This window comes from Chelonia mydas, chromosome 25, assembly GCF_015237465.2.
Source record: "Chelonia mydas isolate rCheMyd1 chromosome 25, rCheMyd1.pri.v2, whole genome shotgun sequence".
NCBI classification, from domain to species: Eukaryota; Metazoa; Chordata; order Testudines; family Cheloniidae; genus Chelonia; species Chelonia mydas.
This window is the reverse complement of record NC_057858.1, coordinates 14705214-14729485: the sequence shown is the minus strand read 5'-3', so window position 1 is coordinate 14729485 and position 24272 is coordinate 14705214. Positions and strand designations below refer to the sequence as shown.

General features: G+C 67.3%; 1 protein-coding gene across 1 annotated transcript in view; it reads left to right on the top strand.

Moving 5' to 3' along the window:
* SSBP4 (single stranded DNA binding protein 4) overlaps positions 1 to 24192 on the top strand; it is a 50864-nt gene extending 26672 nt beyond the window's left edge. The window contains exons 5-18 of the mRNA XM_037885841.2: positions 11742 to 11831; positions 15457 to 15540; positions 17381 to 17440; positions 17751 to 17820; positions 18469 to 18539; positions 18859 to 18926; positions 19549 to 19594; positions 19739 to 19774; positions 19949 to 20003; positions 20194 to 20264; positions 20884 to 20962; positions 21515 to 21543; positions 21952 to 22053; positions 22368 to 24192. Coding sequence (XP_037741769.1) covers positions 11742 to 11831; positions 15457 to 15540; positions 17381 to 17440; positions 17751 to 17820; positions 18469 to 18539; positions 18859 to 18926; positions 19549 to 19594; positions 19739 to 19774; positions 19949 to 20003; positions 20194 to 20264; positions 20884 to 20962; positions 21515 to 21543; positions 21952 to 22053; positions 22368 to 22397 — 891 coding nt within the window. The 3' untranslated portion in view covers positions 22398 to 24192. The remainder of the gene's footprint in view (positions 1 to 11741; positions 11832 to 15456; positions 15541 to 17380; positions 17441 to 17750; positions 17821 to 18468; positions 18540 to 18858; positions 18927 to 19548; positions 19595 to 19738; positions 19775 to 19948; positions 20004 to 20193; positions 20265 to 20883; positions 20963 to 21514; positions 21544 to 21951; positions 22054 to 22367) is intronic.
* Positions 24193 to 24272: the final 80 nt, after the last annotated feature.

The following is a 24272-nucleotide window of genomic DNA, read 5'->3' as shown; positions in this document are numbered from 1 at the left end:
GGTGTCTAGGCTCAGCCCCCCGGGGTCCCTGCCTTTCCCCTCTGGCTGCAGGTCTGCCAAGTGCTGGGCGTTTTATCCGGCGAGGGTGCAGCGGGGGTATGTGCTGGTGGGGTTAATGAGCTCTCTCCCCCCACCCTCCAGCCCCGGGGAGCAGGGTGGGCTGGGAGCCAGCTCTGTGGTGCCCGGCCGTGTGCTCGGTGCAGAACTGATTGCCACGCTGGAGTTAATGAGAATCTGGCGCAGCGACGCCGCTCGGGTCGGACGGCACGGGCAGGCCCCGTTGCCATGGCAGCGCTGCCTTGCATATGTAAAGCGAAAGGGCTTTGGGAGCGGGGAGGCCGCTGGGGGGCTGGGAGCCCCAGCAGAGGGGAGCCTCCATGGGGGGTCAGGGCACAGCCCCACAGGTGGCTGCCCCAGTGCCAACCCCCTGCCCCGGTGCGAGGGTGAGTCGGGACTGGCACCAGCCCAGCTCACCTGCTGCACCCCCTGCGCCTGGCCCCTGATCGATTGCCGGCTAAGTGGCAAGGCTGGCTCATTCCCCACCTTGGCTGCCGGTGTTTAGGCAGCGGAGAGAATTGATGGTCTGTGGAGCCCAGCAATTCGGACATTAGACCGCCCACAGCGACCAGAACCCACGTGGGCACCAGGAGAGGCCCCAGGGATCATGGGGGTGGCTCTCGGGCCAGCAGCAGAGCGGCTGAGCTCACCTGGCTGCAGGACCCAGGTCTGACTCTGGACAGGCTCCCTTGGCCCCTGTCCTGGTTCTAGCCTGTCCTGTGTTGGAGCAGCAAGGCTGAGAGCCCCCAACTTGTGGGGCTGGGGGAGCAGGGCCCCCAGAACTTGCTTCCCAAGCTGCCACCAAGCCTTGGCAGAGGTGCCCTGCCTGGGAGTGCGAGGGGAAGACCCTCCTGGGGCTGGCCGTGGTGGGGTCCTCGACGCCCAGGCCTGGGGCTGGGAGGAGCAGAGTTGAGTCCTGCCGGCGAGATTTGGAGTTGTGCCACAGGGGATGTGCGCTGACAGCACCCCACGTACCATGGGCAGGACTCACACACCCTGGGCAACACCCTGCTGTCTGAGCTGGGGGGGCATGGGGACCATCTTGGCCACCAGCCAAACCCTGGGGCTGCCCATCCAACCCTCATGGCTGATTGTTCTGTGCGTCGCGCTGCCCCCTGCTGGTGCTGCGCAGACCGCGGAGAAACTGCCCTGTGACAGCTGGGGTGAAGACGGGCAGCCCCACCCAGGGGAGTGGGCAGCAGCCGCTCTGCTGGACTTGAGAGTGTCTGGACCGTGGGGGGCAGAGTGAGGGTGGGGTGGCTGAGTGTGGGTGTGGGGACAGGGCCCTGGCCGGGGCAGGATGGTCTGAGGGGTAGTGAGGGGAGGCGCTGTGTTATCTGCCCCCCTCCCCACTGGACTGGCATTCGCGGTTTGCGTGACGACTGCCCGTAGTGCTCGCCACGCTCTCCCCGCTGCCCCACCTTGGCTGGCCGGGCACCAGTGGGGCACCGACGGTGTGCCATGGTCTGCTGGGCAGTGGAGGCAGAGGGGCGGTGCCCTGGGGGTGAGGACACAGGACATTGGCAGGGGCTGAGCTACTCCAGCGAGGGGCAGTCCAGGACCCTGACAGACACAGCAGGGTCGGGAGTGGAGAGAGCTGTGCGGGCAGCCTGTCCCCTGGAGCCTGGGGAGGACATGGGGGTCCTGCATGCACGGTGGGGGCCCCGTGCTCATGCCTCCCGGCCCCTCTGCTTTCATGATCCATTACCAAAGCACCCCCCTGGCCATGTGCCGCTTTCCTGCAGGTGAGCCCGCAGGCGCTAGCAGCGAGGGCCGGGGTCGGTCGCCTCAGCGTGACCCCATGGGAAGGAGCATCGTTCTGGTGCCAGGGCTCGTGGGGTGCTGAGGCTGCACCAGGGACTGGTGCCCATGCCAGGGGCTGGTGCCCCTCTAGTTCTCCGGGCTGCAGGCAGGAAGGCAGGAGGATATCCTGTTAGAGGAGGGCATGATCTGTCACCAAGCAGCATCTGGGGCAGCAGGGGCCGCCTGGCTAGAGCAGCCTCCTAGCCAATGAGCACATCTGGATGGGGCCCTAGGGCCCGTCTCCACAGCAGGCCGGCCCAGCCCTTGCACCTCACCCCCAGTGCCTGCCGGCCCCCCTCCCTGCGAGCTGCAGCGCTGGGCTCCCCTCCCCGTTAACCCTACGGCGGCTGGCAGAGAGAGGAGCCCACTGCTGGGCTGTGTGCTGTGACTAGCGGGTGATGCTGTGCCAGGGAGGGGGTGGTTGTCAGGGAGGTGGGGTAGGATTCTCATGCTAAGGGCGCACGCACACACGCACATGTGTGTACACACAAACGTCCCGTCCCCCCGCCCCACGTGGCAATGCCCCCCCCTTCCTGTGCAGGGTTACAGGCCTCAGTGGCTATGTAAGGTATTTGTGCTTCTGCCCGGGGGGAGATGGAGAAAGCAAGTCTCTGCCCCTCTCCCTGCCACAGCAAGTGGTGTCAGAGCAGGGCAGAGGGTGTGGGGATCCTGGCCCCCTGGGGAGCTCACTGGCTGCCTGCAGGCTCAGGCAGTCCTTCCCCCCCCCCTTTATTCTCGGTTAATGCCTGTGTGTCTCCGTAGTGCCTGTCGCCGCAGCCTCCTGGCGCAGCTGGTCGCAGTGGGCTGGTGCAGGGCACCAAACCTGTTCCTGTACCCCCCAGCCACAGCTCTTCCTGGGAACGGCCTGGGGGTCTGGGCCCTGCTACCCTGCGTGCCCCTCTGCGTGCTGCCCAGCAGCCCTGAGTGTGGTACCCCCAGCCCCTGGCTATCCCGTGAGGGAGCCTGGCACCGGTGCAGGGCTGGGGCGGACAAGTGAAAGAGCCGGTTGGGGGGCAGGCTGGGGGCAGGGCGGGGGTAAGGGCAGGAGGAGGTGTTGCTGGGACAGCCGATGCAGGGGGCGGGTGCTTGATGGGTCTTTGGGAGCCCCCAGCTGCCATCGCTCGCACCCCTGGGCCCCCGCACCGGGCAGCTTCTCCCCCTACAACTTTTGTGTGCCCTGCTGCCACGGATGCTGTCCCCTCCCCCGCACACCGCCTCCCGTCCTGCCCTTCTCTTGCCTCTCCCAGCACCCCTCCTTCCTCTCCCCCGCACGCCCCCTCCCCTCCCCCGCACGCCCCCTCCCCTCTCGTTTTCTCTCGCTGGTTTTCGTGACCTTGATGCAGAGACTCCCCAACCTGTTGCCATGGCAACACCTGCTTTGCATCTCCAGGCCTGGAGCGGGGCTGTGATTGACAGCTCTGGGGGTGTCCCCAGCCCCGCTCCCCCAGCCCCGGGCAGCCCCTCACCCTCCTTTCTCATCACTGCCTCTGTGGCAGCATCCGGCCGGCTGGTGCGGGATTGGCCTCAGAGCCCATACCCAGCTGCCCCATGGAGCTGGGCTGGGTGACGTCCCCAGGAGCTCAGATTGGGGGAAGCTGGCCTGATCCCCTTCTTCAGTGCTGACCAGGGGGCACATGGGGCCTGGCGCCAGCTCAGGGGGCTCAAGGGGGCTTCCAACCGGTGGTGCCAGGCTCCCTCGGGTGCCTCCTCTGTTGGGGCGCTGGGCTCTTGCCCTGCCGTGTGACACCCCCCCCGGGCCTTGCCAAGCAGCCCGCGCTGCCCCTCCAACTCCTTCCTCGTTCCTACCCCGAGCGCCCCAGCCCTGCCTTGGAACCATGGGCCAGGGCCAGGAATCTCCTGGGAGCCTGCTGCTCCCCTGCGCTGGCACCTCCGGCTTTAACCCTCTCTGGGCCGCCCTGTCGGTGCTGACGCCAGGCGTCCTCAGGCCTCACCATCCTGATGGGCATCATCCCCTGCCCCCACATGGGCTTCCCCGCTGCCCACGGTGCGCCCTTGTGTCCCGCCTACCCTGGGCCCTGACAGATGCCAGCTGGGGTCTGTCCAGCTGGCCCCCCTCACCCTGCTGCCTGAGTTGGCTTCTCGGGGGGGCTGCGGGCAGCAGCTGGCTGTTGGCGGACTGTGGGACGCTGGTGGGATTGGAAGGCTGGGTCCCAGTTGGTACCGTCTGTAGGACGGACTCAAGACCACGGCTGGGAGCAAGTCCCAGCTCCAGCAGCGCTCCTGGCCATTCTGCTGGCCACGGCTAGCTCCCCCCTCCCTGTGACAGCACTGCCCTGGCACCGCTGGGGCTCTGGGCCTGGCCTGCAGCAGCATGGTCCCTGAGGGCACCAGAGCTCTGCCCAGGCTGGGGTCAGGGGTGCCAGCTCCCTCTTTGAGATCCTTGCGCGGGCTCTCTTGATTCTTGAGTTTGCCCCAGTGCTCTCAAGGAGACGTTTGCCAGCAGCCCTGCCGTGCCGGGGTGCCCAGTGCCCAGCCCAGTGCCCTGGCCCTGCCAGCCCTGTGCTTACCAGCACCCCTGCCATAACACATGTGTGCGTGCCCTGAGCTGTGGTGAGGAGAGCAGCTGCAGCGATGCGGGGAGCCCCGAGGGGAGACGGCAGCTGGCTGGTGATGGGGGGTCCTTGGGGAGGCCTGGAATTGGGGTGCACGTCAAGGGGTTTTTACCATGCAGCGCTGAGCCGGTCTGGGAGGGGCCGGGAGCCAGCCCTGTGGCAGTGTGGGGGCCTGTTGGGGCAAAGCGGGGCCAGGCTGTGGCGAGCCCCAGACAAAGGGCTGCATGCGGTGGGTGCAGGTGGCCAGGCGGCGAGGGGGTTAACGAGCGCGGGTGGAATGTGAGGGGGGGAGATTTGCGCGGCTGGCGTTGGGGAGGCCGGTTTCATGGGGTGCCGCTCGGCTGCCTCGCCTCCGGCGCTGTTGGTTTTGGCTGCCTGCACAGACTCTCCATTGTCTTGCAAATGATTTGTGCATGGCTGTAAAGTGAGTTCAGCTGGGCCCAGCCTGCTCTGATCCTGCTGCTGATAAATGAGGCAGGGGGCCATAACTGTGTCTGCTGCAGGGCCCTAGCGCTCGCTCGCTCGCTCCCCCTGGAGCAGAGAGGCTGCCTGGGCCAAGCCCCTGACCCACGGGGACAGGGCATCAGGGCCCCAGGGCCTGGCAGGAGCGGGCTTCCTGCTGCCTATGACCTGTGTGACTTCACGGGGAAGAGGGTGGGCACAACCCATGATGCTGACTCAGGGAGGCAGCACTGTCCAGTGCAGCAGCCCTGGCCCTGCCCTGTTCCGGGCAGAAAGGCCTGTCCCCTGCTGGGGCTGCTGCCTCCTCCTAGAAGCTTGTCGTGCCCCAAAGCATCTGGTGGGAGCGGGTGGCATGGAGCTGCATGGGTGGGACTGGTTGGATGGGAGTCCCACGCGGCCCGGCTCTGGGGCTGGAGCACCAGGAAGGAAGGGGCCTCAGCTCCCCAGGCTGCAGGTTGGCAGCAGATGCTGCACATGGTTCCACTAAGCCCCAGCACTCGCCTCCTTGGGCCAGTTCACAGACAAGCCAGCCAGTGGAGGGGATGATGGTGGTGGTGGGAGCCAAGTGCCCTCAGGCAGCATGGCCCCCTGTGGGGAGGGCATGTTGAACCGTCTGGCAATGAGTGCCGGGAATCACAGGTCAGGACTCCTGGGTTCCATCCCTAGCGCTGTGTAGTGGGAGTGAGTCTGTGCCTCAGTTTCCCCATGCACATCAGGGGGGTGATATTTCCCTCCTGCGTGGCGGGGAGCTTGTGTTGCAGAGTGCGCTGAATCCTGGGGGTGGGAGGTGCGGCATGACCGGGTTCCTCTGCTCAGGCCCCACAGTCCAGGGGCTGCCAGGAAGCCTGGTGCCCCCTCTCCTTGCTGGCGTGGCCTTCCTGGGGGGGCTGCCCGTGCACTGCACCTTAGTGCCACTGAGGCGTTTCTGCAGCTGCTGGCTCAGCACGGTCACTGGGAGCAAAGTGGCCCCACAATATGTCCACTTGCCTCTCCGCTCCCTCTGCCTGGCCGGCCCAAGCAACATCACTGCATGCCAACAGGAGTGGGCTAGCCATGGGGGGCTTGGCCCTCGAAGGGCCCCAGGAGCCCCCTGAGGATCCTGCCCAGCTCCCCAGGAGGGGCTCTCTCTACATCCGAGAAAGCGTCTGGCACCACCCGGGCATCATGGCGGCTCCCAGACACTTCCACCTCCCCCACTGCAAACAGCATGGAAAGTGAAACCCTGTGTTTGGTTTGTCCTGAGTCTTGGTGCTTCTCTGCCCCCCGGCCTGCGCCCTCCCTGTGATGACACACAGCAGGGGCACGGGTGGGGGTTCAGCCAGAGAGGGCGCTGGCTCTGCGTGGGGGGTGCAGCTGTCAGTCTGTTCCTGCCCCAGTTGTGACTGTGTCGCGTGTCGTCGCTTGGCAGGGAATTAGTGAGTGAGAAACCCACCCGCCCACACGGCCTCCTTATCTCTGCCGTCCATGCCAGCGCTCACCGGGAGGCGCTGCGCAGCCCAGATCCCTGTAGACCCAGCGGGGAGGGGGCTGCCCGAGAGGAACACGTGGGCACAGTGCCCCCACCCCACCCCTCCCTGCACCTCCCCTGCCAGGAGCCCTGCTCTGCAGAGCCTGCAGCTGGCCAGCCCCAGGGCTGCTGAGCTGTGGGGCTGTGCCCAGGCGGGTGGCCGGCGTCGCCTCTCCATTTAAGCGTGATGGAGGGAGTGTTTCCAGGCAAGCCTGGCTGTGTGCAGCGCCCGCTTGCTCAGTTGGGGACATCTGTCACGGAAGGGATTAGTCATATTTCATGTAAATGAGTCACTGGGCTCGGTCAGGTGGGGGCGGCCGTGCGGGCTAGCAGAGCACACGCCGTGCGAGGGGCTGGAGGGTGCACGCGCAGAGCCGCCCATCGCTAGCCAGCCCGGATCCCGGAGCGCCTCCCTGCACAGGATGCTGTGGACGGCAGGGAGATGCCCACGAGCAGAGGGGTGAAAATACCTGGCTGCTCTAGGAGGCTGGGCAGAGTCCGCCGGCTGGGCTGTTGTGACATCACTGGGAGGGGCCTTCTGATGTCACGCCGGCCTGTGATGTCACAATGTCTCTGGCCAGCATGTTCTGGCACGGGCTGGGCACGCCAGGAGCCTGGGGGTTTGGGGATGGGGGCACAGGCCAACAAGGAGAGGCCCATGCTCCATGGGGTGGTGTGTCCTGGTCCCGTATACAGCACTCGGGGCGGGTCCCTTTGGGGCACCCAGGGTTGAACGTGCTGGCCACGGAGGGTCTGGCCCCTTGGGCAGGCATTGGCACGTGGGGCCTGTGGAAAGAGCCGGAGACGCTGTCTGTCGAGCAGCTGGTGGGCACGGGGCGGAGATCACTGTCTGCGCCCAGCGGGAAGGGGCAGCCTGGGGGAGCAAGGGGGCAGCTAACAGGCCCCCTCCCCCCATACGCTCAGCAAGGGCTTCCCACGGTAAATGCTGCCGGCACAGGCGGGTGGGTGGCCTGGCACTGCGAGGCCTGGGCTGGCATGGACAGCCCTGGAGATGTGTCTTCCCCGTAGCGGGTACCAGGGGCAGCAGCATGAAGTCCTCATGGAGCCACCCCCTAGTCTGGAAGGGCCCCACCACGAGGCACCAGAGGATATTAGCTCCAGTGAGTCCCTCCACATCCAGAAGGGAATGGGTTTGGGGGGCTGTTGATCCGTTCTGGATCCAAACCAGCAATGCCTAGAGGGGAGAGGCCCCATTCCCCGCCCCCCCACCCCCCCGAGCCAGCCAGTCCCCTGCCGTGGGGCTGGCCTAGAGCTGGCACCCCTAGAGGGGAAAGGCCTCGTGTCCCATTGAATCTCCCTCACCACCCCCAGCCGGTCTAGGTTAGAACCAAATGTTTCCTGTAGGGTGGTGAGGCCCCTGATTGTTCGGGGGGGGGGGGGGGGGCCTAGTATTAACCCTTGGCTTGCCATGCAGCTGGTCTGGTCTCTTGCTGAGCCCTGCAGCCCAGCTGGGCTGTGGGCCTTGATGTCCCCAGCCCTCTATCCGCAGCGGCTCAGTGGGCGGCAGGAGGTGGCTGAGATTCCCCACTGGGGGCGCCAGCTGGAGGTCTCCAGGGCTGGTCATTCCCGAACCAGTACGTGATGGGTCTGGTGTGGAGGGTTGTAACGCATGTGGGGCGCAGGGGCCTGCCACATTCAGCAGCAAGACAGGGGGGTGCTAACAACCTGCACCAGCACCCACCCCCGGGTGCTCCGCAGGGGGTCACTGCTCTGAGCTGTGCCCGGAACATGGATCGGGAGTGAGGGAAACAGGCCTGATGCAAGGGTGAGGGCCAGAGGCTGAGGCTCCTGAGCCACGGCTGCAGCCTCCCCCAGGGCTTGCCAGGTGGGGGAGGGACCCTGGCCTTGGGTGAGTCACACGCCAGGGGCTGCAGGGGAGACAGTCGGTGTGCTCTGGGGATGGCTAGGCTGGCTCTCACAGGGCCCTGGGAGGGGCCGGGGCATCTGGCCTCCGGGGCCTGGCTATTTCTGGTGCTGGTAACGAGCATGCCCGTCCCGCTCGCGACTGGGCCAGCCCCGGCTCCTTTCACCCCAGCTGGACACTCTTCGTTCCAGACCAGGGCAGCCTGTGTGCATCCCTCACTGCTGGCCTGTCTGTCTGTCCTGTCCGGAGGACCAGTTCCCGGGGGTCCTGGCCTTGCCCTGCACCGCGGTTGCCGTCTGCCCCGGGGCCAAGCGGGCACAGATGCTGCTGTTGGGATTCCGGGACGTTCACACCTGCTGTGCAGGGGGATGCTGGGCCCCAGGTGCCAGGCAGGAGAGTCAGGCTGCCCAGCTCCTTCCCACCGTCCCTGTGGGCAGAGACGCTGCCTCTGTGCGCGGTGCCCAGGTGTCCCCCACGCCGTCTGACCCGTCCCTCCTGTTTTCCGCCATCCCGCCCCGCCTGGGCTGTGTCCCCAGGAGCAAAGGGAGGGGAAGGGGGGCCCAGGTCTGCCAGGCTGTGGTAGGGCCAGCTGGGGGCACACTCCTAGCGCTCCAGTTGGGCAGGCCCCGTCCATGCAAGAGTTTGGATGTAGGCTCGGTGGCAGGGGGGCCTTACGGAAGGGAAAATCCCCGGGGTGATGGAGGGGGGTGGTCCCAGCGCAGGGGGCAGAAGGAGACGACAGGACCAGCGGGGTGGGGGAGGGATTGCACGGGGCCCTGGATTTGGCAGTGTCTCAGCCAGCCCCGTGGAGCAGAGCCTCTGGACCCCCCAGCCCCTTCGCAGGCCCCTTCCCCAGCACGGCCATGGAGGTGCAGAAAGCAGCCGCCTCCCTTTCAAATTGAAACCATTTGTGGCAGAGCAGCGTGGGGCCGAGCCGGAAAGCCAGCGCATTCCTTCGCTTTAATAGCTCCCCTCAGACGGACGTGGCCGGTGGGGCCCGGTGTGCCCCCCTGCACACAGCACACCCACGCGGGCCTGCCCCCACAGCCCAGCCCAGCCTGCTGCGCCCTGCCCCACGGGTGGCCTGGCCCTGACTCCCCAGGCTGGGGTGGGGGCTCTGCCGAGGGGGCTGCACTGGGGGGTGGGGTGCTCTGGCTGGATTCTCCATATATTTCCGTCTCGCTCGTACTGAGATGTGTCCTGGCTGGACGCTCTTGGGGCAAGGAGACGCCAACCCAGGGCCAGGCACTCGCTCAGTGGCTCCTCGGTGGCTGTGCCCTGGCCAGCGGGTCCCAGCATGCCATGCTCTGGCAGGGCACGACCTGCTGGGCCCCATAGTGTCCTTGGACTGCGCCGCCCCATTGCAGACGAGGGAGGCTGCAGGCCAGTTGTGGCCTGGGAGGGGGATGCTTAGTCTGGAGCTCCCTTTGTCTCTCCTAAGGGCGTCCACTCCTGGTGCATACTGGGGGCAGGTGGGGGGATCTGCAGGAAGCCCCCCACCTGCTCCCACAGCCCCCCCCCCAGCTCCCTGGCAGTCATGGAGAGTTGCACCCGCCCTCCAGCTGGGGCGTGAGCTGCGCTGGCAGAGCAGAGCAGCTGCAGGTCGGGGTTGAGGGGCATTGGCAGGGAGCTGAGGCCTGGGCACATCCCCCCTGCTCTGGTCTGTGCTGGGTGGGGACCCCCTGGGCCGGCTCCACCCAGCCCGCTGCACATCCCCGAGGGATGGTTCGTTCCCCCGTCCTGATGCCTCGCTAATTAGTGCTGTTAATTTCATCCAGTTAGCTGCACGTTGGCATGAGCATGGCCCCAGCTGCCTTGACTGTCAGATGTGCCCCTGGTGCCACCTATAATGAGGGCAGTCAAGGGGAGCTGACCTTGGGCAGGGGCTGTAATTAGCGCACGGGGACCATGGTGACTGGAGCCGAGGGGTAATCTGCAGGCACGATAACGAGCAGGCGCTGGGCTGAGCCTCACTGAGTTTGCTGGTGGCAGCCCTGAACCTCGCCCAGTGCCCGGGGGCAGCGGGCTGGGGGGAGGGATGTTTCCCGAGGGGCTGGCACCTCGACTGGGTGGGGCAGGCTCCTGGGCTGGCTGGGCCATGGGCAGGGGCACGTTCCCAGTCCTCCATTCCCAGTGGGACTCAGCACTGGCAGCTCTGCTGAGACCCCAGCAGAGTGCCCGGGGAGCAAGGGCCCACCGCCTCTGAGCTGCTGGGGGCAGGGGCTGAGGCCAAGCATCCAACTCCTCCCTGCTTTGTGGGGCTGCTGGGGCCTGGCCTGAGTGTTGTCGCCCCAAGGAAGCCGAGGTCCCCCCTTGTCCTCAGTAGGCGGGCACCTGCTGTATCCCTCAGGGGTTAGCGTCTTTGGCCAAGGCAGGCAGCACTGCCAGGTGCCAAGAGCTTCTGTGCCCTAGAAGGGGGGCATTGGCTCCAGGGTCCTGGCCACCCTGGCGCTCTGTGCCACCCCCATGCCCAGCCCGTACTCTGACAGCTCCCAGCCCTTCCCTGGCATGCTGGGTCATTCATTTACCTGGTTGGCATCCCAGCTGTTCCAAAACAGGCTATCCCGCCGAGGTGCCAGACCCGTGGCACCCCACTGACTGCCAAGCACATCTGCGTCCTGTCTGGCCTGACAGCCCCTCGCCCCCAGCAGGGTGAATTCCCTCCCCACCTGGAGCAGAACCCCTCTGGGGTAAGGGACGGACCCCTCACAGGGCTGAGATTCGCCTCAGGCTCCCCACGGAGAGCCCCAAGCCAGGGCAGAGAACAGGGCTCTCAGCAGCATCTGTGGGCATCGACCTCAGAGCTCACAGGAGGTACCAAGAGGGGCAGTGACTTATCCAGGCTGAGCGGCAAGAATAGAACCCAGGAGTCCTGGCTCCCTGGACTGGGCCATACCTACTAGGCCAGGTTGCCACCTCAGCCCTGAGGGAGGTGTTCTGTCACTGGCCAGCCAGCTGTGGGGGTCTGGGTGGGCAGCGGGGGGCTGGGGGGTGCAGGGCATGTTCAGCAGCACAGCCTCCAGGGGGTAACTGAGGGAGCATGTGTGAGGAGGCTTCCCCCCAAACCCCAAATTCAACCACTCTCCTATGAGAACCAGCCCGAACCAGCGCCATAGAGGGGGGAGGGGCTCAGCACCGCCATGGGGCGTGGGGGGCACGTGTAGGGTGCTGAGGGAGGGGCATGCATGGGATATTGGAGGACCCCCCAATACTCAATACAGGCTGTCCCACCTGGAGAGGCCTCTCCCTGCCAGGGCTTCTGACCCCTCACTGCAGCTACCTGGGGGCTGCCCCCCTTCCTGCGCTGGGAGGGGGCCGGGCAGTGTGGGCACAGCATGTTCCCAGGGGGATGCAGGAGTGGGGGGCGGGGGCTGACTCCCACCATCCCAAACTCCCCTCCCTAGCCTTAGACAGCATGTGACCCCTCAGGATGACCTTTGCTCTTTCTCCGCAGAGTGCCGCGGCGGCCCCCAGCCCCGTGATGGGGAACATGCCCCCGAACGACGGCATGCCAGGAGGACCCATGCCACCTGGTTTCTTTCAGGTACCCTGCCCCACTGCATGGCCGGCTGGGGCCCCACTGGCGTGGCGCACCGTGGGGAGCGGGCGAAAGTCCAGGGGACAAGGTGCCCGGGCGTGGGCGGACCCCACAGGGATTTCCCGTGGAGGAAGAGGGCAGCCCCAGTCCTTTCCCTTGGGGTAACCTCTGGGAGCCAGCGCGCTGCCCTCTGAGACCCAGCCAGCCCTCCACAGCTCTGCCCTGCCAAGGGGGACCCCGTGGGCCTCCTTGCCAGCTCTGCCCTGGCCCTGCTGCTGGGGCGCTCTGCTGGGTGGCTGCAGTGCCAGGGCGCAGCTGGCACCACTGTCCCCAGGCCAGTGCCCTCTGCCGGGAACCTCCAGCAGTGCCAAGGGCTGTCCCCGTGCCCAAAGCAGGTGTCAGAGTCACCGTCAGAGCCTGCTGCTCCCGAGGGCTGCCTGTGCCCACGGGGGCCCTGCTGCGTTGCAGGGAGTCGGGGGGGAGAGGGGAGAGCCAAAAGTGGCAGCCCCCCTCCCTCTCCCCTGCTGCACTTCAGGAGCAGCCACCGCGCTGCGGAGGGGGGGCAGCCCCCCCACGTCCTAAGCCTGGCCGCTGGGCCCCCAGTCGGGAGCTGCCTGGCCGCCCAGGGGAGTGTGAACTGGGGCTGAGGGGCGAGGGTCCTGCTGCTCTGTGGCCAGCGCCCCCGCCGTGCGTAGGAACAGGCTGCCCTGCGGCGGAGTGGAGGCTGGCCCGTGCATCTGGCACTCAGAGCTGTGGGCCCAGCTGCAGCTCCAAGGGGGCCCAGCCCAAGGTGCTGCGTGTGGGGCTGGCACGTGCTGTGGGCACTGTCAGGACACACGGCCGGCTGCAGGCTCACCCACCCCCTGGGAATGGAGGCCGGGCGGGTTCTGGCCAGGCTGGTGGAGCTGCCAGAGACATGGGGGGCAGAGGAGGTGGAGGGGAGGGGAGCTGACGCTGTGGGCACGGAGGAAGGTGCAGCCCCGGGGTGCACAGGGTCAGTGTGCGGGGAAGGTGCCTGGGTGGGTGTTCAGGAATGCGTGTGCACGAGAGAGGTGCACAGGACCGGGGGGGGGTGTCCGGGGAGGGTGCCTGGGGGGGTGTTCAGGAATGCGTGTGCACGAGGGGGGTGCACAGGGTCGGGGGTGCATGCAGGGAGGATGCCTGCGGTGTGTGTGCAGGAGTGCGTGTATACGGGGTCTGTGCGTGCATGGGGCAGCACGCGGGGGGGTGTGCACAGGGTCGGGTGTGCGTGCGGGGAGGGTGCTGGGGGTGTGCAGGAGTGCGTGTGCACGAGAGGGGTGCACAGGGTCAGGTGTGCGTGCGGGGAGGGTGCTGGGGGGTGTGCAGGAGTGCGTGTGCACGAGAGGGGTGCACAGGGTCGGGTGTGCGTGCGGGGAGGGTGCTGGGGGGTGTGCAGGAGTGCATGTGCACGAGAGGGGTGCACAGGGTCAGGTGTGCGTGCGGGGAGGGTGCTGGGGGGTGTGCAGGAGTGCGTGTGCACGAGAGGGGTGCACAGGGTCGGGTGTGCGTGCAGGGAGGGTGCTGGGGGGTGTGCAGGAGTGCGTGTGCATGGGGTCTGAGTGTGCATGGGGGAGCACGCGGGGGGGTGTGCACAGGGTCAGGGTGTGTGTGCGGGGAGGGTGCTGGGGGGTGTGCAGGAGTGTGTGTGCACGAGAGGGGTGCACAGGGTCGGGTGTGCGTGCGGGGAGGGTGCTGAGGGGATGTGCAGGAGTGCGTGTGCACGAGAGGGGTGCACAGGGTCAGGTGTGCGTGCGGGGAGGGTGCTGGGGGGTGTGCAGGAGTGTGTGTGCACGAGAGGGGTGCACAGGGTCGGGTGTGCGTGCGGGGAGGGTGCTGGGGGTGTGCAGGAGTGCGTGTGCACGAGAGGGGTGCACAGGGTCGGGTGTGCGTGCGGGGAGGGTGCTGGGGGGTGTGCAGGAGTGCGTGTGCACGAGAGGGGTGCACAGGGTCAGGTGTGCGTGCGGGGAGGGTGCTGGGGGTGTGCAGGAGTGCGTGTGCACAAGAGGGGTGCACAGGGTCAGGTGTGCGTGCGGGGAGGGTGCTGGGGGTGTGCAGGAGTGCGTGTGCACAAGAGGGGTGCACAGGGTCAGGTGTGCGTGCGGGGAGGGTGCTGGGGGGTGTGCAGGAGTGCGTGTGCACGAGAGGGGTGCACAGGGTCAGGTGTGCTTGCGGGAGGGTGCTGGGGGGTGTGCAGGAGTGCGTGTGCACGAGGAGGGTTGCACAGGAGTGGTGCAGATGCAGCCGGGTGGCGGTGTGTGGGCATTGCTACGGGCGTCAGCGTTGGCAGCTTCGCCATGCAGCTCCGGCAGCCGAGAGCCAAACTTCTTGCTGCTGGGGGGAGGACAGGAAGGGATGTGTGGGGAGACGCTGCCCCCTAGTGTTGAGCCAGCCACGGGCCTCCTTGGCCGTCCCCTGCCGGCCAGCCGGGGCACTGAACGGAGGCACGGCTGTGCCAAGTCGTTATCTCCTTAGCTGGATAGAAAATGATTTTATTAATTGCATCATTTAGCCCCGCGCGGCGCCCGCGCCTGGACTGCCTGAGCCTGCCCGGCGGGAGCTGGCTCAATATTGCAGCCCTGCTGACGCCGTCTGTTCCCCATTAGGCCGGGAGCCCTGGGAGGCTGAGTGGTGAATAGGGGCCAGCGGCACTGCCGTGCGGGGACGGGCTCGCTGGCACCGCCGCGCCCTCATGCCTGTCCCGGCCCCGCCGCCCCGAGGAGGGCGGGGGGCTTTTGTGGCTGGAGACACTTCCCCCGCCCCACACGGAGCCGCGGTGCAGCCTATGCCACACCGCCAGTGCAAGAGCCCCCGGCCTGCTCCGGCTGGGCATTGGCTCCGCTTTGAGTCTGTGCCGGGCAGCCTGCAGCTCCTCCCCTCCCCATGGGGTGGGAGCCGGGCGGGCAGCGTTCTCAGGACCCTGGGGTCACCGCACCTTCCCCCGCAGGGACCGTCTCCTGGGCACTCAGACGGCCGCCCACGGCCCCAGGAGTCGCCTGGTGCTGCCAACATTCAGCTCTGCCAGCTGGAGCCTTTCTCCTGCCCCTCGCGCCAGGGGACGAGCGGCCCCCCTTGCCCAGCCCCGCCCGGCGAGTCCCCATGTGTTGGGGGGTGCCGGGGGGGGGGGGGGTCATGCAGGCTCGCTGGTGAGACGGGGTTTGCCGCACCTGCAGGTGGACGTGGGGACCGGCATGAGGCCGGCCTCAGGCTGACGGGTGCCCGGGGCGTCCCCTCACCTCTGGCCTGCTCGGCAGCACGGGGCATCGGCTGCTGGAGACACCCACTCCCAGTGCCCGGGTCCCGGGCTGCCCCCCACATGTTGCAGACTCCACCTCCCCCAGCATGTGTCCCCCACCCCGGGCGATGGCTGGGGCCCAGTCGGCCGTGGCTCAGCATGGGAGGGCAGTGGCCCCGTGACCTGGCCCAGGGCAGCAGCCAGGCAGGCGAGCGGGGAGCTCAGGTACATTGGGGGGGTGTCTCTGGTTGGCAGTCCCCAGGGAGAGGGACCCACCAGCAGGGCCTAGGAGCAGGCGAGGGGCCAAGGGCAGTGGGTGACGGGGGCTCGGCCCAGCCCCTCCCTCCTGTAACCCTCTGTGGTTTGTTTCTCTTGAAGGGACCTCCGGGCTCTCAGCCATCACCACATGCACAGCCTCCGCCCCACAACCCCGCCGGCCCCATGCTGGGGCCCCACAGCCAGGTAAGGCCGTCTGGGGGGAGCTGACCCACCACCCCCTAACAGGCTGGGCCTGGGGAGGAAGCCTGCCGAACCCTGTGTGCGCATCCCCCGCACAAGCCATTCTGCCCCCCCGTTTCCCCCCACATGCCACTCTGCCCCCTGCTTCCCGCACACTCCCCCACTCTGCGTGGGGTCACTCACCTGAGTCTCTGTGAGCTCTGCAGCCTGGAGGATGGGTGGACGTTGCCACAGACCCTTGGAGATCCCCAGGTGTACCCGAGCCCCCCCGACTGCACCCCGCTCCACACAGCCACCACGTCCTGATCAGCCGCACACAGCCCAGTGCCCGGCAGACTCCGATTTTCAGGCTCCCCCACCCCGTTCCCAAGCGCGGGCTCAGCATGGCCCGGGACGGACAGGCAGTGAGCTCCTTTTCCCATGTGCCCTGCCCCGGGCAGCTGCCTGGCCCAGCCCCCTCCTCCCGGTGGGAACTGCACAGTGGGTCAGAGCAGGCCCCAGAGTATCTGCTTTGCCCTGGCACCTTCCGTCCCCCAGCTGGGAGATAAGGGGCCTCCAGGGACCCTCAGCCCCGCAGGCCTCCTGGCAGCCCCTTCATACGCTGACACCTGCCCCAGCCAGGCCTGAGTGCAGGGAGCGAGGCTGGGGCCTGGGAGGGGGGGCGCAGCCGTGCCAAAGAGCTGGGCCATGCAGCCCCCGGGCCCCACCAAAGCCAGTGCCAGCGTCTGTGTGCCACACGAGGACCCTGGCCCCTCCACAATCTGGGCATCCGTCGCTGTGAGGAGGGGGCTGGGGGCGAGTGATGTGGGGAGACCCTTGCAGCTGGGAGGGACCAATGGGGTAAATTGGGGGCAGCAGGGCAGGAGCTTGCCTGGGTACCACTGTGGGGGAGCCCAGTTCTCGCTCAGGGAACTGGAAGCCTCAGCCCTTAGGAGCCATCCACTCCCGTGCAGGGAGCAAGGCTGGGGCCTAGGAGGCGCTGGGACCCTCCGGCCCCCCTGGGCTCTGCTTCAAGGGGACTAAGGAGAGTCCTGCCTGTGGGGGGGTGAAGGGACAGTCCCTGGGGGGCTGGCTGGCGGGGTGCATGGGACTCTGCGAGGCCATGGCAGCGCGGGCAGCTCCCAGCCCTATCACGGCGGTTCTGCCCAGCGCCCAAGAGGGCCTGTTGCTGGGAGACATCGCAGGGCAAGGCCGAGAGCGCAGCTGAAATGTCAAACCCCAGGCAGGCGGAAGCAGAGGGACCAGCTGCGATGGTAGCCCCACCGGGCAGGAGGGCAGCAGCCGTAACACCAGCGTCAGGGCAAAAGACCTTGTGCCCATTGTGTCAAATGCAGTGATGCCATGAACAGCAGCCCCACAACTAGCCCAGTGGCTCAGGGCGGGAGGCGCAGGCCGGGAAACCTGCCACTGGCGGGCTGGGTGACCTTGGGCAAGTCACTGCCTCAGTTTCCCCATTGCCAAATGGGGAGAATGCTAGTGATACGGGGCCCCACGGCAAAGCACTAAGAGCCCCCTCGCCTGGGAGGCGCTGAGGGGTACAGTAAGACCCTACCTCTGCCCCGTCCCCTGCGGGCACCAAGCCTCTCACCCAGGGCCCTGGGATGAGGAATGCTGGGTGCACGCGGCCTGATGAGGCCTGGACGCCTGGGTTCCTGCCTTGCAGCCTCTTGCCGGGCCACGCATCACTGCTTGTGGCTAGACCCCTCTGAGCAGCGGGCAAGCTCCCAGCTCAGGCCTCTGCCCCGCAAGCCCAGCGCCAGCCACGGGGCCTCTGTGCTCATGCCCCGCCCTGGCTGGGCTCAGGGGATGTGCTCTCATCTGCCCCCCCTGCTCTCTCTTGCAGCCTTTCATGTCCCCTCGCTACCCCGGCGGCCCCCGGCCCTCGCTCCGCATGCCAAACCAGGTGAGGCCACCGGGCCCTGAGAGCTGGGGACGTCCCAGGGCGGGTTGCCCCAGGGCTAAGCCCTCTGCCCCAGGGCTAAGCCCCCTGCCCCATGTCTGGGCCAGCTCTCTGGCCAGTCTGTGGGTCAGGGAGTGCAGCCCTAGGTATTGGGGGGGGGGGGGGTGAGGCTCAGTCAGTGCTCCTTCTCTGGGGGAGGGGGGCTGTGCCATTTCCCGAGGGGGGGGTTGCTCCTTCCCCAGGGGGAGCCCGGTCCATGCCCTTCCCTCCTGACGGCTGCAGCTCCAGGCTCATGGCCCTTCTGTTCCTGCAGCCGCCCGTGGGGGTCCCGGGGTCCCAGCCGCTGCTGCCCAACACCATGGACCCCAGCACAAGATCGCAGGGTGAGTCATGCCACCCGCGTGGCCCCCTCCCCACCGCAGGGTCGCCGGTCTGCTCCCCCCCCCCCCCCCCCCCCCCCCCCAGCCAGGTCAACCTTGCCAGCCCCCAGCAAGTGATGCAGCCGCCAGGGAGGAGACAAGGGTCCCGGCTGGGAGCAGCCCATCCCCCGGGGGGGGGGACCCTTCACTGTGAAGCGACAGGAGCCCCCAGGACCAGAGGGGAAGCCCCTCACAGCACCCCCCACCCCCGTCTCTGTGGGGAAGGATGAGGCCTTGTGCTGGAAGAGCACCTTGGAATTACGACCCCCTCACTGGGAGTCCCCCTCTCAGTGCTGGGGGCTCCATGGTGGGGACCAGCGCCCCATGGGGACGTTGGGGGAGGGGAGAAGAGCTCTGGGAGTGGTGGGGGGGGTCGGGGAGCTGTACCCCAGGAGTGGGAGGGTTGAGGGAGGTTGGGGAAGCAGAGCTCTGGGAGTGGTGGGGGGGAGTCGGGGAGCTGTACCCCAGGAGTGGGGGGTTGAGGGAGGTCGGGGGAGCAGAGCTCTGGGAGTGGGAGGTTGGGGGGGTTCAAGGAGCCATGCCCCAGAAGTTGGGGTTCAGGGGAGCTGGTACTCTGCTGCCTTGTTCACCTTTCCCTCTCCCTTTACACAGGGCATCCGAACATGGGGGGCCCGATGCAGCGGATGAACCCCCCGCGAGGCATGGCGGGGATGGCGCCCCAGGTGAGTGTCTCCCCGGGGTGCCTTTTATCTGGCACCCCAGCTGGGTCCTGGCTCGGCCCTGCTGTGCAGCGCTGTGACCCCCGGAGCGCTGGGAACAGCGTCATCCCTGAGGGGATGGGATGGGGGCAGCATGGGCACAGGTCTGGGAGCCAGGATGCCTGGGTTCTATTGTTGGCTCTGGGAGGGGAGTGGGTTGTTGGGGGGAGGGGCTGGAGCCAGGATGCCTGGGTTCTGTATGACTGGGCTATTGCAGCCCCTCAGAGGTTGGGCCCGTCTCCCCCCGCCACACGCTCACCTCGCTCCTGCTCCTCTCTTGCAGAACTACGGCAGCGGGATGCGACCCCCGCCCAACTCGCTGGGCGGCCCTGCCATGCCCACCATGAACATGTAAGGCACCTCTCCTCCCCCTGTACCCCAGCCACACCTCCCTGCCCCCCACGACCCACTGGGAGGGGCACAGAGCCAGCCCAGCGCCTGCAGGATTGGCTGGGGACTCCTGGGCCACTGAGGGCCATGCCCTGCGCCAGGTGCTGCAGATGGGGCTCCTGGCCGCGGTCTGGGGCCTGCAGTCGCTCTCCTGGCAGTGGCACCGGGCCCAGCACAGCAGAGCCAGAGCGATTGGCAGGAGTCCAGGCTGTCCCACTGCGATCAGACGCCCTGGACAGACACACAGATCTGGGGGCGGGTGGGCAGGTTTCGGGGGGAGGGAGGGTGGCTGGCTGGCAGGGCTCGGGGAGTCCATGGCTGGTGGGGAAACTGAGAGGGAATCCCAGCCCCAGAGGCCCAGCCCTCCACACGTTCTGTGAGGGCAGAGTGGGACCATCCGTGTCCCAGCTGCCCCGTGCCACCCTGTCCCACCCCCAGCGACCTCGGATCCCAGCACAGGGGTGCCCCCCCCACACAGGGCAGAGTGCATGCAGCAGTGGGCAGGTGTGGAGGGCCCCTGGGCAGTGGGCGGGTGTGGAGGGCCCCTGGGGAAGTGCCAACCTCACGCCTGTTTGTATTTCAGGGGCCCAGGAGGGCGAGCGCCGTGGCCAAACCCCAACACCAACTCCGTGAGTCCTGTGCATGAGGGGGGCGATGGGGGCCGGGCACGATGCACGGGGGGGGCAATGGGGGCCGGGCACAACGCACGGGGGGGGTGGCACGTGGCAAGGGACGCTCTCAGTGCTGACTCGGACTCTCTTGCATCCCCACAGATCGCGTACTCCTCGTCGTCACCAGGGAGCTACGTGGTGAGTACTGCAGCCACCCGGGGGGGCGGGAGGTGCTGACCCTGCACCTTGGGGGCATATTGCGCCGGCCGGGCGCTGGGTGGGTTGGGGGGATTCTCCCCAGGGCACGGGGCTGGCTCTGTGCGAAGGGCTGAGGCTCTAACAGCTCCTATGCCTTTTGCTTTTCTCCCGCAGGGCCCTCCCGGAGGCGGCGGCCCCCCAGGAACCCCCATCATGCCCAGCCCAGGAGGTGAGCTGGGGGGGTGACATTGCCCAGCCCGGAGGGGAAAAGCGGCTGACACATCTATGCCTCTCACTGGGGGGCGGTGGGGGGCTGCAGGGCCAGTGAACCCCGGTGAGCTCGTGCGTGGCTGCACAGTGCCCGCCCCCTCTCGTGGTCTGTGGGGCTGGCAGCATTGACCCCACTCTGCTCCCCACAGACTCCACGAACTCCAGTGAGAACATGTACACCATGATGAACCCCATCGGGCCCGCTGGGAACCGGCCGAACGTGAGTGCCCCCCAGCAGTGCCCCCCCACGGAGAGCCCTGGGCAGCCCAGGCCCTGCCCCACCCCACAGCCAAGGGGTGCTGATGGGGAGCTGGCCACAGGCACAGACAGCTGCTCTGCTGGTGCCCCTCAGCCCCGACCCCCCCTGCCAGCCCAGCCCCTTCCCACAACTTTGCTGGTGCCCCTCAGCCCCGACCCTGGGCTCCCCCTTCCCACAACTCTGCCGGTGCCCCTCAGCCCCAACCCCCTACCAGCCCAGCCCAGCCCTGGGCTTCCCCTTCCCTCACCTCTGCCGAGGCCCCGCTCTCCGTCCCTGCTGCCCTTGGGCGTGCGGGGTGTTGTGTGGGAGCGAGCGGGCTCTGCTGGGCGGTTGGTGGCCATTGGCATGGCTGGCTGTCCGCACTGCGACAGGCCGGGTCTGCAGTGCCAGAGGCCTCCATGCAGCACTGGGAGGGCTCCTGGAAGCCCCATGGGGTACTGGGGGCAGAGCAATGCTGGGAACGTCCCTGAGGCCCTGCACCCATTTCCCCTCCACTCCCATCAGCTCGTGCATGGAGCCACGGTCCCACTATGCCCAGGCAGCCCATGCCCAGCACTGATGCACTCCCTTTCCCTTGCAGTTCCCGATGGGGCCTGGCCCCGATGGGCCCATGGGAGGCATGAGCGCCATGGAGCCCCATCATATGAACGGATCCTTAGGTGGGTAGCCCCAGCCTCTCGCCTGCTGGGGCATGTTTCACCCACATGTGTGGAGGGGCATCAGGATGCCCGAGGACCACCCCAGCCTGGATTCTGGGCCGGGCTCTGCCCTGACTGTGACCATGGGCAGGTCCTTTCCTCTCCCTTGGCGCTACCCCGGCGTGCCAGGGCGGGGCTGTCCAGGCCGGGAGCCCTGCGGTTCTGGTCCATGTGTTCAGACCTGCCCCAGCCTCCCCAGGAGACTCAGCCCCTAGCGCTGCCAGCCGAAGGCAGCCTATGGGCCAGTAGCATACCCGGGAGGCTGCCAGTGTCTCCCCGCACAGCACATTAGCATCACCTCCCCCAATGGCGCAGGGGGAAACTGAGGCAGAGAGGCCACAAGGGCCTTACCTATGTTGGGAGTGAGGGCAGGAGCCCTGCCGCTGAGTAGGGCTGACACATTGCAGAATGGCCTGGGCTCCCTGGGAGGTGGGTCAGTGTCTAGTGGATGGGGGGACACGGCCCCTTTACCTGGTATGGGGCAGTGCTAACAGGACCTGCTTGTCCTTCCAGGTTCTGGCGACATGGATGGGCTGCCAAAGGTGAGAGCACAGCACCCCTGTTCTACCTGCTCCCTATGTGGGGGGTGTTCCCCTGGGCTGAACCCCTCCCTGGGGCACCCCCTGCCCCCTCCCAGGGTGGGCAGCCTATGCCTCTCCCTTTCAAAGGGCCAGGGTATTGTCAGCTGCTGGGGGTGCAGCCCTGCCTTCTCCTCTGGGCACAGGGGGGGTGACTGCACACAGGCCCCCCCCAAGCACTGAGGGCAGCAGGCTGCCAGGCCCCCGCCCCAGGGAAGGCGGGTCCCGGCCAGGGCTGGGCTACAGCAATGCCAGGTCCCCTTCCCAGGAGGCGGATGCCAGCAGCGCTGCTGGGAGCTGGCTGCCTTTCACCCCTGGGGCCGGGGGAGCAGCAGGCCCCCCTCTAACCTGGGCTTTCCTGTGCCCCTGCAGAGCTCGCCGAGTAACATGGCAGGGCTGAGCAACCCGCCCGGGACTCCGCGGGACGACGGCGAGATGGGCGGCACCTTCTTAAACCCCTTCCAAAGCGACAGTGTAAGGGACTGGGCAGGCCCGCCGGGCAGGCGGAGAGGGCGGGGCGGGCGGGGCTCCCGGGGCGGGCGGGGCAGCTGCAAGGCATCGGCCACCCCCTGGAAGAACAAGCCTGGCACGGTCGGACCTGTGGCGGGGGCCCTGCGCTGGAGGAGCCTCCCCGAGGTGTGAGCTGCCCCCCCAGAGGAACGGGGTCAGCTGAGCCCCCAGCTCTGAGGCCAGTGGGCTCCCTCTGCCCTGCCCCCCCCCAGCGCGTCGGGCTGGCCCCGGCGGCCTCCCCCCGCCTGCTAACGCTCTGGTGTCTCCCGTCTCTCTAGTACTCGCCCAGCATGACAATGAGCGTGTGATCGGCTCGGACGTCCCGGCGCAGAGAGCCAGACGCCCCTGCGGTTCTAAACTATTTAAAACACACCCGCAGGAACTGGCCGCCTGCCCTCCTGCCAGCACCCCCCATTTCCCCCTCCACCTGGGGCACAGGCCCACCCTGCCTCCATTGGCACACAGCCCCCCCTCCCCCGGCACTGCCCTCCCACTGCGCCAGGCAGGGGAGTGAGCTGCCAGAACTGGGGCCCTGTTGGACTGGTGCTGTGGGGTGCACTGTGGGGGGGGGCTGCTTGTGCCAGGCAAGATGCTGTTCCCGGGCATGTGGGGGGGTGGGGGGGTGGGCTTGGAGGTTGGAACCTGCTGACTGTACGGGGGGGCAGGAGGGGGTAGGCCAGAGCAGTGCTGGGGGCTTCCCAGCATGGTTGGGCGGGGGGGGGGGCGCATGCGGGGGTCCAGCCCCAGGCAGCCTCCTTCCCAGCCGGGCAGCAGAAATGGGGCAGAGTGAGGCTGGGGACAAGTCCCCACCGGGGTGCCAGGGGCCAAGCCCAGCTGGGTTTGCTGCGACACCCCCACCCCCACCCAGCAACAGCACCGTGCTGCTTGCTGTCGCCCTCGGGGGTTACCGGCCACGGCTGGCAGCCCGGCCCCCAGCTCTGCCCAGCCCCACACAGCAGGGTGGGGGGAGGGGGGGTATTTATTTAAGGGTTCATTTTGCTGTACAGGGTTTAATTTATCATGGGCTTCCCCCTCACCCTCACCCCCACCCCCTCCAGGGGGCCCGGCTGCCCCAGAGCCTGCTGTGGAGCCATGGGGCAGACCCTGGAGGTCCAAGCAGCTGGGGGGCCTTGAGCACCCCACCCCACCCAGCAGTCTGCCCCCCCGGGCCATCAGCAGGAGCTCTGGGCTACCCCCTCAGCGGAGTTATGCCAATTCCGTCATCTGCTCACTGGCAAATACCCTAGGGCAGGGGGGCCCCGCCCCCCTACCCCTCCCTTCCTGCCCCTGCTGCCCTAATGGCCATGCCCGCAGCCCCCGCAAGCCACAGCACCTCAGCCTAAACCCCCGCCCCCCCCCGCAGAGCCCTCCCCCTCCCCACCCCTGGCTGCCAGCTAAGCAAAGCTGCCTCAGCCCCCTCGTACTGCCCAGTAACCCACCCCTCCCTTCCTGTGAGCACCCCCAGGGCAGGGGGGAGCCCCCTCCCCCCCATGGGATGATTGCTCTTAGCTCACCCAGGAGTCCAGCTGCCCCCCTGGCCCTTCCACAGCAGGAAACCCCCTATGGAGACTCTAGGGAATGGGGCCCCCCACCCCAGCAGTTTGCTCAGCCACTGTGATTTCCCCCACCACTACCCCCCCCCCCGGCCCCCACTGACAGACTGGGCTCAGCCCCTGCCCTGCAGCAAAGGGAGGCAAGTGTCCATAGGCCCCCGCAGCAGCCCCCTTTGCCCCAGGCGTCCGCCCCAGCCGCCATCAGGACCACTTTTAAACTTTCATATGAAGGATTTTTCCCCTTTTGTAAACATGAAGGACCTCAGCAGCCCGGCGGTGCTTCCTCCCGCTCTCAGCCCAAAGCTGCTTTGTACAGCCCCACCCCAGCCCGGGCAAGGGGGCCTTCGTTGGGTTTTCTGTTGCTGTGGGGGGTGAGCCTCCGCCTGCCTCTCTGGTGTGCTGTGCCCGCCGCCAGCTGGGAGGGGACGCAGCCAGCTGGCACATTACGGCCGCGGGCAGCGCCTCCCCTGCTAGGTTAGTGCGTCTGTGTAGGGATTTCGTCTGTTCTTTCTACTCTGAAGGCTTTAGACTGAAAGTTGCTTATCAAAAACAAAAAAACAAAAAAAAAACCCCAAAAAACAAAAAACAAAAACAAAAAAAAAACAAACACCCAAAAAACCTGCATCAATA